Source organism: Electrophorus electricus, chromosome 11, assembly GCF_013358815.1.
Source record: "Electrophorus electricus isolate fEleEle1 chromosome 11, fEleEle1.pri, whole genome shotgun sequence".
NCBI lineage: Eukaryota > Metazoa > Chordata > Actinopteri > Gymnotiformes > Gymnotidae > Electrophorus > Electrophorus electricus.
The window spans coordinates 11306219-11321965 of record NC_049545.1 but is presented as its reverse complement, the minus strand read 5'-3'; the positions used below and the strand labels follow the sequence as shown (position 1 = coordinate 11321965).

At 40.2% G+C, this 15747-nt stretch overlaps 1 protein-coding gene across 4 annotated transcripts; it reads left to right on the top strand.

Moving 5' to 3' along the window:
• The first annotated feature begins 2409 nt into the window (after nt 1-2409).
• gng2 (guanine nucleotide binding protein (G protein), gamma 2) lies at nt 2410-13231 on the top strand. Of its 4 annotated transcripts, none has more exons than XM_035531257.1 (5): nt 2410-2601; nt 8425-8506; nt 11443-11527; nt 11849-11957; nt 12068-13231. In XM_035531257.1, exons 4-5 carry the CDS (start codon nt 11871-11873, stop codon nt 12194-12196), a joined length of 216 nt encoding a protein of 71 aa, XP_035387150.1. In that variant the 5' UTR covers nt 2410-2601; nt 8425-8506; nt 11443-11527; nt 11849-11870; the 3' UTR covers nt 12197-13231. The 4 variants fall into 4 exon arrangements, with proteins under 4 accessions (XP_035387150.1, XP_035387149.1, XP_035387148.1 ...); XM_035531256.1 differs by lacking the exon at nt 2410-2601 and adding an exon at nt 2760-2953 and having other exon boundaries at nt 11833-11957; XM_035531255.1 differs by lacking the exon at nt 2410-2601 and adding an exon at nt 2764-2953.
• Nucleotides 13232-15747: the final 2516 nt, after the last annotated feature.

Here is a 15747-nt window from a genome sequence, read left to right as displayed (position 1 = left end):
CAAGAAGCTATAGAAATAGATCTACCCCAAATCTGCTTATCACGGCCCATAACAGGCATATGAATCATGCGATGCAATATATTTTTTTATGTTTGCTTCTCTGACTTGCTGTATAACTGTTGTTCGTCTTCCTGTCTGAGGAACAGTAGGTGTAGCTTGTTTTTTCATATATTCTGCAAAAGTGATGCTAGCCAATCAGCAATCTCTTTTTCTCTCGCCCTCTCTCTTGCTCTCGTTCTCTCAGCTTTATATACATTTTACTGGCAATAATACTCAATACCATAGGAGGGGTCATAGCAAAATTTAATATGCATCTTAGTGTACTCAAAGTGTGTGTGTGTGTGTGTGTGTGTGTGTGTGTGTGTATATACTAGCATACACTTGCACAAAAATAAAAGTTAACAATGACCAGTGACCAAAACGGTGGGACAGGTGGCTCAGTTAAGGAGACTGGCAGGGTTATTAACTGTCCCACAGTTACAGGTGAAGGATGGCCTTGTGATCAAATTTACAGTGACACAAACATGTTAATGGGTGGCTATCTGGAACTAACATTAATGCATTAAATCTCATATATAGTCTGAGCCAATACAGCTCTCATTCTATTTCTCACAACCGCCCATTTGTACAGGAAATTATTTACCCTCCACTACTGTTGCCATGGCAACTAGGGGGAAATCCATTTCATCAGGATCTTCGTCATACTCTCTCCCCTCCTTCCATCCTTATTTTTCTTCATATTCTCCCACCTCCGTTTTAACTCTCTGTCTCAGTCACCCTCTGATTCACTTGCTTTTGAAATGGGACAGAGGACAAGGCCTCATGACTTAAAGGGTAGCTTTGCAGTTTCTCAACCCAGGACTTATTCAATTATGGTTTCCTATCATTTGCAACCATGCCACTGAGCTTTAGTATAGAAAAGCCTAGCACTCCTCTGAAAGCTCCACTGAGCTGAGCACAGTCCAGTAGGTTGATAATTTAAGATTTCATGAACTCACAAAAACCCTATTTTTTTGCAAACAGGAGCCTCTGTGAATGAAGGTTTTTAATTATAAATGGAAACTTTTAAGTTCTGGGCTGAAAAAGCAGCAACTTGTCCTTAATCACCAGTACAACCCCTTCCTCAAGCCGTGGCATTTCCTTTTCAGATTTTCATACAGGAACGGCTGTTGTTTTTTGTGGTCCATTGACTGGCACACTCACTTGAGCGTGCGTTTGTATACTTTTAACTTATCTATTGCTAAGCTGAGGAAGAAGCTCTTTCTGAAACTGTGGCATTGGATACAAAGGCCTTTGCACAGTGCGAAAGAACACAAACCGAGTGCCTATATGCAAACATGCGGTTGTGTCAGAGATGGACCCTTTGTTCCTTTAGCACGCGTGAAGGTCTGGGTGACAATGCTTTCAATGATGACCTTCTGCTTGTGGTTATCCCACGGGGCAATAAGGCAGGCTGGAGGTACCAGATGGCCAACAATTAGAATTAAAATACACACACACAAACATTTTCCACACAAGCTCTATATCACTTTCTCGCTTTATTACACCCACCCATCACCCCCCCACCCCATGCACACACATATCCATACAAACACACACACGCACACACACACACACACACACACACACACACACACACACACACACACACACACACACACACACACACACATGGTTTGTCTAATTGCAGTCCTTTGTAGTATCTGCCCTATTATGAATGGGTGTGTAACTGTGTACTGTATGTATATTTCTCTAGCTATACTTTAGTGAGTAGTCAGTGCAGCTGGGTCTTTAGGATCATTCTACTTGCTTTCTGATGAATCTCAGTAATGAGATCACTGGTTAACTGGTTACATTACAGTCATTCAAAGCTGTCACACTTAACCAGTGCTTTACCTCTCGCAGCTTCTCACTTCAACTCCCTCCTCACACATCTCTCCTAATAACTATAATTATTGTCCATCCATCCATACATATACATGCATATATATTGGATACTCGTGCTTTTCACCTTTCCATGTGAACATACATATTCCATAATCCTATATATGGGCTATAATGTGAAACCTCATTGTGTGTGTGTGTGTGTGTGTGTGTGCGTGTTTATCTGTGGGGAGGATGTATGGAATTACTTTTTTAATCTTTTGCTTTAATTTTGATTACTACCTTGAGCTGGTCCAAGCTGTGTGTGTGTGAGACAGAGAGAGAAAGAAAGAAAGAGAGAGAGAGAGACAGAGAGAGTGAGTGTCTATGTATGTACATACAAGTGCTGGACATACAGCAAAGAAGAAAAAAATGACACTCTCTTTCTCTCCCTCGCTCGCTCTCTTTCTCTACCAGTCGCACACTGTTTGGAGGAGGGGCACATTTATCTGCTCTGCTTGTCAGCACTGTGCCAGAGTCACAGCAAAGGACTGGCTGAGCAGTGCATGCTGCGAAACGGAGTGAGTGGGGTGAGAGGAAATTACACAGAGCAGACGTGCATCTGCACAACATCAGAAACACTAGAATTAGTGTCACAGGTGCAGCGACATAAAACGTGCTTGTCAAAAAGAGGGGAAGGGACATGACTGCGTAATGAAGCAGCTGTAGGAAAAGCAGGTACAAGGCTCTACATTCCCTACTGGATCGCGTGCAAGTGTTTTTTTGCGGGGGTGTGTGTGTGTGCTCAAAGAAAGGGGGGGGGGGGGGAAGTGGGTTTAAGTTTGCTTCCTGCTGGCTCATGGGCGGAGCAAGCGAAGGGCTGTCAGCTAGAGAGGTGTACCAGACAGTGTGTGTGTGTGTGTGTGTGTGTGCGCGCGCGCGCGCGCGTGCGCATGTGTTGCTCTGAGGAAGCGTGAGGAAGCAGAACAGTGTGTGAGAACCTTTGGCTGCTGTTACAGAAACCTGGCTAGTTTTGTTTTGGGATCTCCAGGAGGACATAAACATAAACGCACAAAGTGTCACGAAGAAGGTAAGCCACAGACTTTTGCATCGTGTCACCGTGGGCAAGGAAGATCATGATAACGCACGGATGTGTGCTTGTTCATGCAAGCGTTAAAGGAGATTTTTCTGCAAGATAGAACATCTTACAGCAAAAGCCCTCCAAACGTGTTCTCTGAAATTGCAGGATGCCTCTTCACTAGTCGGCACACCTGTGTTTGTTCAATATCTGTGTTTCATTAATACGCTTTGTGATGATGCCTTCCTCTATGCATGTGAGTGGGTGTGTAATTGTTTGTAGAATGTTCCATCTGGGCAGCGATGTGTGGAGACACCACTCGCCCATAGCAGTGGCATGCATGTCAGTGAAAATCAGCTTTAAAAAGGGCTGAGGAAAATAGACTGGAGACTGCTCTAGAAGCACATTGCATTTTTATCCAAGAGAGAATGAGGGAAGTATATATCTGCACCTTGCATAATGTGTAAAATGCAGCTAGTCAGATTTTTTGGTTATTTTTTGGATTTTCTTTTTTTGTGTTTGTTTCTGTTTGGGAAGATTTTTTGTCATTTGAGAAAGGTGTGATAGGAAGGAGAGGAAGGGGATAAAGAACACACTGGAGAACAAGAGATGGAAAGGGTGGGGGAAAAAGACGGAATATATGAGAGGAATCCCCAAGGAGTTCCCATTGAATTCTCCTGCGTGTGGAGCAGTTTTCCTCTCTGGAAGGCATGTTTGGCCGTGTGGATCCAAGCTGAAGGCTCTGTGTGCCTTTAGTATACACATAACATGTAGCTCATCACTCAAAGCTTATAAAAGCCCTGAGTGGGGCCTGTGCTCCTGCTGGCAATGCACTAATCACTGATGTGATATGGTCCAGAGCTGGTCTTCAATGCACTAATCACTGATGTGATATGGTCCAGAGCTGGTCTTCAACGCACTAAACACCGATGTTATATGGTCCAGAGATGGTCTTCAGTGCACTAAACACTGATGGGATATGGTTCAAAGCTGATCTTCAATGCACTAAACACTGATGTGATATAGTTCAGTGTCTTCTGGTCTTTAGTGCATCTTGCGTGAGTCTTTGAGCTGCCATGCTGTATGTATTTCTGTGACGCCTGCGATAATCACAGCTCTGTGCTACGTTATATAACAGTATGAGTCTGATTACAGACATGCATGGTGACATTCGCGCACGCCTGTATAACTTTATGCAGTAGCTCACGTTTTGACATCCCATTTTGTGTGTGTGTGTGTGTGTGTCGTTCTCAGAAACCTCTAAAGGAACTGTGTAGTAAATTAATAAATATGCCATAGAACAGAAGAGCACTTGAAAGAGATCAAATATGTGTACTTTTGTGTATGTGTTTGTGTGTGCATATACACTGTTTTTTAGCTAAACACACAGACACACATTCTCTGTAGAGACAGACAGTTGGTATGTTTTTCTTTTGTTATGTTTAAACAGGCAGGATACATTACCGCTGGAATGACATGACATGCCCATTAACATCAAACCATCACAAGCTCTGCTAAAGGAAGAAAAGCCAAAACAGAAAGAAAAGACAACATTTACAATTAAATGTGACATAAACATGAGCAATGGCCTTTATACTTCAGTACAGAACCATGTTTAGGCCATGTATCAGATCAGTAGGCCTAAGTGTCAGATCAGTAACCTCATTTAAAATCACAGTTATTAATGAGGCACTGCCTCCCATCTGTTTAATCCCCTGACCACACACAGTATGTTATATTTGTTTCATAATGAACTTGTAGCAAAGTTGGTCTGACAATGCTTTGAGTTCAGAATGGTGCATAATGTAAACTCTCTTAATATATACTGCGTCTGTCTGTTCTGACCATTCTGTTCAGTGAGAGAGCACGTATTTAATAGGGATACAAATGTCGCTACGTAAATGTCTACATAAACCTACTCTGTTGATTTTCCATCATATGTTGTCAAATTATTTTGAATAGAATTTCTCTGTGGAATAAGATTTGTATATGATTTCAGTTTGAGGTTCTCTAATGTGTCACATTTACCATTTACTAAATGGACAAAATATATTATTTAATCAATAGTTTGTTCTAATCTGGTTGACTGTTTCACTAAAATTTAGCTGTAAAATCTCATGTAACCACTTAAAGCCATTTTAAATATACTGCAGTGAGAATGTAATTTGTTTCTAACTAAGGTGCAGTCACTATTAAACCTCATCTAAAACTGGTGTGTCAGTAGTTTGAAAAACACCTATTTCGAGGAGATGGTAAAGATTGATTATAATTTGATATTATGAGTGTGGAAAAAGCACATGGGCATACATGTTCTTTGAGTGCCCTGGAGCAAACGTCAAAGTCATGTCAATTTCCACAGTTATTAGCAGTGTTCACAAGTATTAGTAGTTTTCAAAGTTATTAGCAGAGTAGTGTGAGTAATGTATGGTCCATACATTGTAATGTATGGTCCATACATTGTAATGTATGGTCCATACATTGTAATGTATGGAGTGAACCAATTTACACTCAAACATCATCAAACATACACACTTTCCCCTTCTCCCTCCAACTCTCTCTCTTTCTTTCTTTCTTTCTTTCTTTCTTTCTTTCTTTCTTTCTTTCTTTCTTTCTTTCTTTCTTTCTTTTTTTCTTTCTTTCTCTCTCTCGCTCTCTTTCTTACACACACACATGCGTACATACATGCATACACACACACACAAACACGCACACACAGTTTCCTGTTTCCCTGGAAACAAAATGTTTTATGGAAGTGGTATCATTAAAGCCTTTTCTTTTCAACCCCTCAGTCAGGTGAAAGAGCTACCAACATAAAAATAAAGACATAGCATTACGAATAATGAGGAGTTTATTATAGAGCATGGTATTTCCTTTGAGCATGTTATTCTCGGATATTGTTTTGAGTTATACATTAAATTGTTTCATATAAGGTCTAAAAAAAAAAAAAAATTCTATAAAATTGAAATGAAATAAATGCTGTTAAAAGGTTCACATGTGGCAGTGAACCTTATATTCCAGCAGAACAAACATAACCACAGATACCATGGAAGAAGCTGTGTTTGTAATATTAACAACTCAACATCTGCTTATAGTGAGTCTCTTGAGCCCTGTTAAAGTCTCAGCCTGAAGCAGAGGATGAACATAAGGGCAATCCATGGCTAAAGGCATTTACTGGGTGTTTTCTGGAGAGGAAGTGTTGAGTCATGGGATTGCTAGGTGTGTCCTCATTACATGCATCTGTAAGCTAAAACCAGGTCAAGAGGGGTGACATGTTTGAAGCGCTTTATACACAGAGAAGAAACATGTCACAGGCCATTTAGGAAGCATTTTTATGAGAAATTTGCAGGCAGCCTAACCTGGGTTCACTCTCCTTACATCCCCCTGCTAACAATGCACTGATGTATTATTCTGGCAAAGGTTGTGGAAACTTTTCAAGTGTAGCTCAGACCCCTTGCTATGTCCTCTTTTCCAGGTGCTGCCAGGCAGGTGTTGTTCATTTAGGGCATTCTACTGCGGCTCAAGGAGCTGACAGGGCTATAGAGTAAGGCAGGAGGTGTGACTGCACATGGAGGCTCTGGTGAAACTCCAAAGTCTACTCTTTGTCAGGGACACAAATGTAAGAACTGAGACAGGGATGTAAGGAATTACTTGGAAACCTCTGGTGTAAATGAAAAACGGCAAGGAAAAAAAAATCTTTCACACACGCTTACATGTTAGTTTCCACAGTTGGCTGCTTGTGATTTGTTAACTGTTGCACAGCTGTTTTTGAGGTTCTCAGTGAGTGGGATCTATAGAAGTCCTGCTCTGAGATGTGGTGCAGTTATGATCCCAACTTTTATGTAACATCTTTTTATTGAACCACCCTAAAACTAGAGGCAACAAACCTTTCAAAAGTACTGATGAAAACTGAGCATACTTCACCAGACTGGAGTCTAGAGTCATCTGGAAACTCTACTACAATTTTGAAAAAGAAAAAAAAACAAACAAAAAACTAAATATATAAATATATATATATAAATATATATATATATATATATATATATATATATATATATAAATAAATAAACATTACATATAGTATATGTAAAATATTTTCTTTTAAATACACTTAAATTACATATTTCATTTCATAAACATTTTAATCAACTTAATCAATAATTGGTCAAAAGTTTGTCTGGACAAGGCCCAAACTCAAATGTGTTCGTGTATGAGTTAGTTTTTAGCTTCAGATACTTGGATAAGCAATATGTTTCCTGAAGTACTCTTTTGCTTCCAGTGGAAAACTGGCAGTTATGCATTCGCATGCCATGAGTTATGTCAGAGCCACTGGACCTAAGGATGTTATGTTATAGTGATGAACCAGATTTTTTGCCTTAAGTTGTCAGAGCCACTAGCATCTAATTGGTTTCAGGATGTATTGACACAGGAGAGATTTTGAGAGCTGAATTCTTGCTGGAATGTCCCTGTGTGGAAGTGATTCATGATGATGGATTTCTTTGCTGCTGAAGAGTTGCTCTGGCAGAGTAATAGAGTAACTGGGTCATTTATCAGGTTTGGGAGGCTTGTGAGCTTGGAACTGAAGGATAGGTTTACTTTCCTTTTTTGTATTTTATAATTATAATTTAGTTTGCAAAAATATTGGCTCAATATGAATATTACCATAACCATATGCTTCCCTTTCTCTTGAGCTCTATTTGTAAGCCCTTAGGAGGACATGAGCCTTATGAAGTCCCACAGGGAAGTTTGGCATTTCTCTGTAATTCACATCACATGTCTTCATTAGGTAATTGCAACAAATGCTGCTGTATTTCAACATCAAGGCAAATCCAAACTTTTTGCTCATGTAAACCCAAGGGTGTGCATGCACCCTTGGAGCCTAAAAAGTTTAAAGGTGAAGTAAAAAGGAAGGGGTGATAATTAATGGGCTTCCTCTCAGCCTAACATTTTACTCATCCCATACCCTTTAAACCGCAGCACAGTAAAAATAGCACATCTGTATCTTATGTCATTTCCTGCAGCTCTGAGCATTCTGTGGAGGTCTGAGTGTTGTGAGGGTTGCATCACTCATGCCTCCTTATATTAATCAGATAGGGCTGGAGCTGACTGTGGCACATAGTGACAATGAAATTAGTTATTAAGCTATAAAGATTGCTAGTTCTGTAACGGCTAGAACAAATACTTGTTTACTGTTTTACAGTATCATATCAATAAACATCAGACATGGATAATTGCTTCATATGTTCAATACACATTTTCTTTGGCCTTACATTAAAATGGCCAAAAAGCACAGAACACAAGGATGCTACATATGTTGTACTGCAGGAGTGCTAAGTGGTTTCTCACCCACTTGTGAGTTTAAGGTGGTGACATGCACATGATCACATGATTTGATATATGACTGCATAACCTCCGACCAAATGGTGTTTTGATGTGATATATTGCTGCATAATCTCTGACCAAATGGTGTTTTGATTTCTTTACAGAATCTGAAGAACAAAGCTGACTCCCACACTGAATGAGCGAAGCCAAGCGAATGAGCGGAGAACAGCGCATTTACCATTATAGGTCAGCTTCCAGGAATGGGGAAGAGAAAGAAATGCTTGAGATATGAGTACAAGAGAGCAAGATGTGAAAAAGGGAAGGGGGTGCATTGTCCTCATACACCCAAACCAAATCTTTTGTAAGAAGATTTCTCCCGTCACTGGACACACACAACCTACATTCCAAAAGATTCTGCTTCTTGTTACGTTTTAGCCATTCAGCCAGTCCCTGTTCTTTATAAAGCTCTGTGGTCTGTAGTCACCTGGGCCATAATGAAAAGTTGTGTGAAAGTTTAATAGCTGGGAGGCCAGGGCAGGGCTTAATCAGCTGCTCTCACAGCTTTTAGAGTGGCTCACACATGCATTATGGCAGAGATAAGAGTGGACTGTGTGTGTGTGTGTGTGTGTGTGTGTGTGTTTGTTTGTTTGTCTGTAAGAGAGATGCCATCTATCACTTTTAACAGCAATACATTTTGACAATAGAATTAAGTATGCTCATTAAAACATACCACAGACAATGAGATTGGTTTCTGTACAAACGGAGAGTCTTCAAATCATAAGTCTCCCAGGAATCCTAGGAAGATGTTCCCTGATGCCCTCAGGGTCCCCTGCTGGCCTTCCTTCCTACCACTAGGAGTAGCACTGTGTAAAGAGCAGACATATGGCTCCCTTTCCAGGAGTCCAGATTAAACAAAAAACATCCGCGTCCCTCTCCCAGTCTTTCACAGTGCACACCTCAGAATATGATTAGTGAAGATTAGGACTTTCTGAGACAGAAGATTTCATTTAAAAAACCCAGTAGGGATATTTGGTAATGCCACACAGAAATCTAGACCTTAACCTTGCTGGGCCATCCCATCCAGTAGTCTGGAATGCCTGTGATATATGGCACTGGTTGATTTACTCTGTGGCTGAGGCTTGTTCATATTACTACATCTCACATCTTACATACAGCAGCAAATCAATGAGTCAACTAAAACACCCGGGGATTGAAGTACCCAGTTCCTTGTTCCTATTCCTATAACAGGCACTGCTCTCTCTCTCTCTCTCTCTCTCTCTCTCTCTCTCTCTCTCTCTCTCTCTCTCTCTTCTCGCTCTCTCTCGCTCTCTCTCTCCCCCTCCCCGAGCCCCTATAAGGTAAGGTTGTGAGCAATGTCGTTTGAGGACAAACAGGAACTGGGATCTCAAACACTTCACTGTCTCAGGCACATGCTGGCATTTTGAGCTTCCAAAAGCCTTTTTAGTCCTAATTTACTGAGGCTGTGGTCTGAGAGGCCTGTGATATCCACTCTTATCTCTTTAAATGAGAGTTCCTTATTACTTGGCCTATCTCTGGCTGCACTGTTGATTTCAGTGTGGAACATTACCCTTTGCTGGATGTCTCAGTTGCCTAGCAACAGATGTCCATTGCAAAAGAGGGTTTACTGATTTTAGAAGCACCTTTTTCTTTTAAAAAAAGATTTAATCATTAAATGTAAACATTTGCAAAAATTGTCCTGCCATTAACATATCATGTTTTGAAGATTGTTTCCAGCTGGGCCAGTGATGGGGCCAGCATTATTTGGTCTGGCTTGGTTCAAGCGTCTGCTGAATAGCAAACGTACTGTTTCAGTGCGGAATTCCCAGTGACATGCCTTCTACATAATGGCATGCTGTTTCCTGATTATAACAGTAATGTTGTTATCCATGGGTTAGTAGGTGATGCAGTGACTCCAGAGCAGTAACATAATAAAGGCAGGAAATATGACTGGAGATAATGTAGTAAGAATAGGAACGTTATCATTAAGGATTCTGACATCAGGAGACTGACTTCATTAGCCACTTGTATTAGTTCTGTTTTAAAAGGGATGACCGAATGCTTGTTACTTCAGACCCATAAGTTGCAAAATCCTCTCATTTGTTGCTCATTCTGTTTTTTCACAGAATCAGGCCCTTTCAGTCTGTTTCATGTCTTTGAGTTTCAAACTGCTTTATATTTGGCTGCATCCAGATGATTGACAGCAGAAGCAAAATAAGACTGCATTCGTTAATGGTGAAGAAATAATAGAGCAGTATTATTGGCTCCTCGCTCCTCCTGGATGTAGCGAAGTCAGCAGGCCAAGCTGGACTGATTAACAAGAATGAGGTCACTGTGACAGATGACACTATGGCGCCCCCTGCTGATCTCTCTCATTAGTAGGCCTTTGTAGTTAACCTTTCTGCAGGTGGACCCACTGAGATTTAAAATTCTAATACACCACAGATACTTTCAGCTTACAGACATAACAGGTGCTTCACAGCTTGCTATCAATATTGACCACACAAGACCTAAATGCATACACACACATATACACACACACCACACACACACACACACACAGCGAGAGAGAGAGAGAGAGAGAGAGAGAGAGAGAGAGAAAGAGTCTTGTATTACTATCCCTGTGGGATACTTTTATTGACATTTATATATGCATATGTATTATTACAGTCAATACATAATGATATGCCTACACCGAATCCTAACCCCAAACTTAACCTCAGTAACCAAATGGAAATATTTTGGCTTTTTTAGGCTTTTTAATGTATGTTTTTTTGGTGTTTTTTTTAAAAACCATTTTCCTCATTGTCCTGACTAAGTTAAACATTTCGCTTTATTATAGGCAAAAAAGTGATAAATAGCCCTCAATACATACACTGTGACATAGAATGACACAAACTTTCTTTTATTCTCACACACACACACACACCTGATCCTGTCCTCTTAATAACACTGCATAAGTATCATGCAGTGATCAGTCTGTTTCACTAACACCCCACCTGGCCCATTAGTATGTTCACTGCTCAGTTCATGGCCCATTGTTGCTCTTCAAATAAGTGGTTTATATTGTATGCACATTTGAGGATTAAAACCTCAATATAAAGATGGCACATTTTTGGCTTGTTTTCCTTTGAAGAAAATAAATTTTTTCTGTCTTCACCCAGGAGTCTAAACAGAGGAACAGGGTATTGTCTTTGAGCTAAAGACTCAAGAGGACAACGTATTGTCTGTGCTGATTGAAGATTTAAGGTATAGTTTGCACAACATCTAAAACATACCGATATACTCATAGGTCTTTATATCATGGTAACAGGTAGAACAGAGATAGTCAAATCCTCTTTTTTCTCTAATTATGTTGCTAGGCTGCACGAGGCCGTTTAAAACAGTGACTATCGTGATAGAAAACAAGGGATGTAGTCGTGCATGTGCATTTGGTGTATGTGTGCTGGAGAGGGACAGGCATTTGTCGTGAACACTGATACCTGCTGACATAGTCAGTGGTGGGAATGCATACACGCTTGAGCACATGTGATGATAAGGACTCATGTCCCCAGGTGTGTTTGTGTTCAGGCGGCCCACGTCCAGCAGTCTCATGGCCAGCAACAACACCGCCAGCATTGCTCAGGCCCGCAAACTGGTGGAGCAGCTCAAGATGGAGGCCAACATCGACCGGATAAAAGTGAGCAAACATTTTACTTCATCCTAAAATGATGCTAGCTAAAAGTGTCAGTCATAAAGGTACACATAAGCTCAACACTCACCCCTCTGAGTATGTGCGTGACCCGACAGGTGTCCAAGGCAGCCGCGGACCTGATGTCATACTGCGAGGCTCACGCTAAGGAGGACCCGTTGCTATCACCTGTGCCTGCCTCTGAGAACCCTTTCAGGGAGAAGAAGTTCTTCTGCACCATCCTGTAGGTGGTGCCGGCCAGCCGCATGGCTGCCCGCTTCCTCTGGGACCCTACCCATTCTCACACACACACACACACACACCCACACACACCATCCCCACCACAACACACCCACACACACCATCCCCACCACACACACATACATACACACACACACACACAAACAAACACACACACATGGATGTTACAAACACAGATCTTGTGCTGAGGGCTGAGGTGTAGCGGCTGCCGCTTACAACCTCCACTGTTTGACCACAAGCCCAGCGGAAGCCTCCCTGCACAGTGTTGAGGGAGAGCCCGCACTGTGCATGTGTATATGTGAGACAGCACAAGCATCGTGGGCCCCTGACATTATGTAACTCCATTACATTGTGGGCCCCTCACATTACAGCGGCTCTGTTAGATCATGGGCCCCTACATTACAGCAGTTCTACTACATCATGGGCCCCTACATTACAGCAGTTCCATTACATTACCTGCCCCTGACATTACAGCAGTTTCATCACATTGTGAGCCCCTGACATTAATGCATTTCCATTACATTGTGAGCACCTATAATTACAGCAGTGCCAGTAGGCAAGAAGTGTACTCAGTGCGGTATTTCATGGTTTCTCTGAGATATTCCAGTGTTATGTTGGATTTACTTAAATTGGCCAGATCAGATTATGAATCTGATCATCATGGAAATGTTCTGATTTCTTCATTTGCTTTGTTTTAATAATTGTTTATTTCCTTCAAATGGGTTTAGTATACATCACTTAGGTAGCTTTGTTTGTATGTGAATTTTTTTAATTTAAAAACAACAGATAGCTAAAAGCATTTTTTATGAAAGATTTGAACACATGAAATATTCCTTATAGATACTTATCTTTACAATGTCTATTATAATATTGACTATGTATAGCAGGCAAATTAATTTTTTTCTTCTTCAAAAACAGGTCTCTTTTTACTATTTGTAAGAAAAAAAACTCCTGTGTTGTGCTGTATGATTTGAATGTTTGTGGTAATTTAAATAACAATTGCATGATGATGGAAACTGAAACTTTTGTATTTGTTTAATTCATAATCAGGAATTAGAAAATCCATGTTTCTAAACATCAAACAGCTGGTATTTTATCAATAGTTCTAAAATATAATGCCTTTTAAATATTTGACTCTTACATTCAGGCTTATGGATAGGTACTTTAGAAAATTAACACAAGCCAGGAAGAATCCTTTAAGAGTCCTTTAATATTTCAAAGATTTCTGCACCAGGAATCGGCTGTTCTGAAATTCCTTTAAAGAAAAACTCCATATGAACGCCTCCTAATGCAAGATGTCCATATGCAAGAGCAATTTCCATAACAGGACACCTCTACTGCCCATCAACTTTAAACACTGCCCCTGCATGCTCTGGAATGTCAGTGGAAGACAACGATAACACGGTGGTCTTGTTGTTTACTGCACGGAACAAAGGACAATCGTGTTCCTCTCTCCTTCACATAACGAATCACTGCTGCTCATAAAGACTCAAATGACAGCTTAGGGACTGGGTAGGTGTCAAGGTAATGGCATCACATGGAAGATCACTCTCAGTATTCCAGAATCCTCCAAGCAACACAGTTTGAACTTTAGTTTCAATTTTCCTTCAAATTGAGACCCTTTCACAAGTTAAAGTCAACCAAACTGTGTGTTACAACCACTACGCTGACATGCACCCCTAAAAACAACAGCATTTTTAATATAATCTAACATTTTGGTTATGCAGTGCAGGCACAGGCAGAAATCTTAGGTTTTCAGTTAGATATCTACCTCTTTGCCATTAGTTTTTAAATGGACCAAGAGAACTGAATGTACTAGATACTAGATATTTCAAATGGTCACTCTGCATACTGATGTTTTAATATTTGTATAAGGATCCATTTTTCACTTTGCTGTTCACTCATTTCCCATGGCTGATAATCTGAACAGATAAGAATATATCCTTATTTGCTGAGTTTTATGGAAAGCATCCCAATATTTGCATGTCAAACCATAATTTGTTTGCTGAAGCAGGCTTCCAACCAGCAATCAAGTAATCGATGGCAAGCGCTTCACTGCTATTCCAAGTAACATAGTTTCTAAAATTCAAATATATGTATGCCAACACTATATGCCTGCAATCCTGGATTTTAAACAAACAAATTTAAAAAACCAGAGTGACATCTACAATGCCACACATTTATTAAGAACCAATTTGGAACTTCATTTCCAATTTGGAACTTCATTTCCAAAAGTCAGGGTACAGCGGTACTTCAGTGGAACAGTCTGGCCCTGCGTGCTGAGACACTGGAGGTCATGCTGCACAGGCTGCACATGCAGAGGAAGGCTCACCAGGCATCAGCATGCATTGTGTTCATCTGTACGGTTTGCACACACTTTGGATGTGTGAGCAAGGTATTGTGCAATATGTTTCCTTTGCACTGACATAGTGGGCTACTACAATTGATCCGTATCATTGACATCACGTCGAATATGTTAATAGCGGTACTGTAATAATAGTGCAAACCTTAGAGGGTTTATGGGATGTCTTTGATGTCTTCTGTCTTAAAGCAGACAGAGGGTTATAGAACAGTAAAGATTTGATGGTCCAATTTTGATTTAAATGGACAGTGTAATGAATTTGATTTATTTAAAAAGAATATTCTTGAATTGTATTATTAGGTTTAATCCAGCCTTGTCTGTTGATTATCTGGCCAAAACTCATGTTTAGGTAGTATTGTTCAGACTTTTTAAGTATAATCAAGTAGTGCATTTAAAATCATATGCATCAGCACTACCTCAGTGAACATTCATTGTAAATGGAGATAATGGAGTTCAGACCCCCCAATGTACACACACACACACACACACACTTATTTGCCACTCTTGAACTTGATATTGCAGTTAAATAACAAAATCATTTTGAGCTCTCTGCAGATGCATTTAACAGTGTGTAACACGTTGCCATGGAGACCTCTCATAGTTGTTCACTAACATCTGAGACATTGTCAGACTCTGTCATTTTCTCACTACCAAATCCATCTCTGTGCTTTCTACCCATCACAACAAACACTCACACACACACACACACACACATACACACACACACACACACACACACACACACACACACACACACACACACACACACAAATAAATTACCTATCAGAAATTCCTTATTTTGTTTTGATATCATTCAGTTTACATTTACACTGTATGCTGAGGTTATTAACATAGATACTTATTGTTATATCCAACATAGGAATAAAATAGGCAAATTACTTTTTTTGCTTCTTGTAAAAAACAACATGAATAACTATGCTGTGGTATTAGAATGTTTGTGGTGAACCATTACTCTGTTATACGACATTAACATTTATGTTGAGCTGCCTCCTTAGGTAAATAAAACAAATACCCTGCGGCGCCAGTTTAGCTACATTAGGGGTACCCGTGACATTATATATTCCTGCAGGAACCTTTTTACTTCAGGCCAGTAGGTGGCAATCTAATCTCATATTTTTTACAATACTGTTAAAGACTAAACTACTCTGCGGTTGA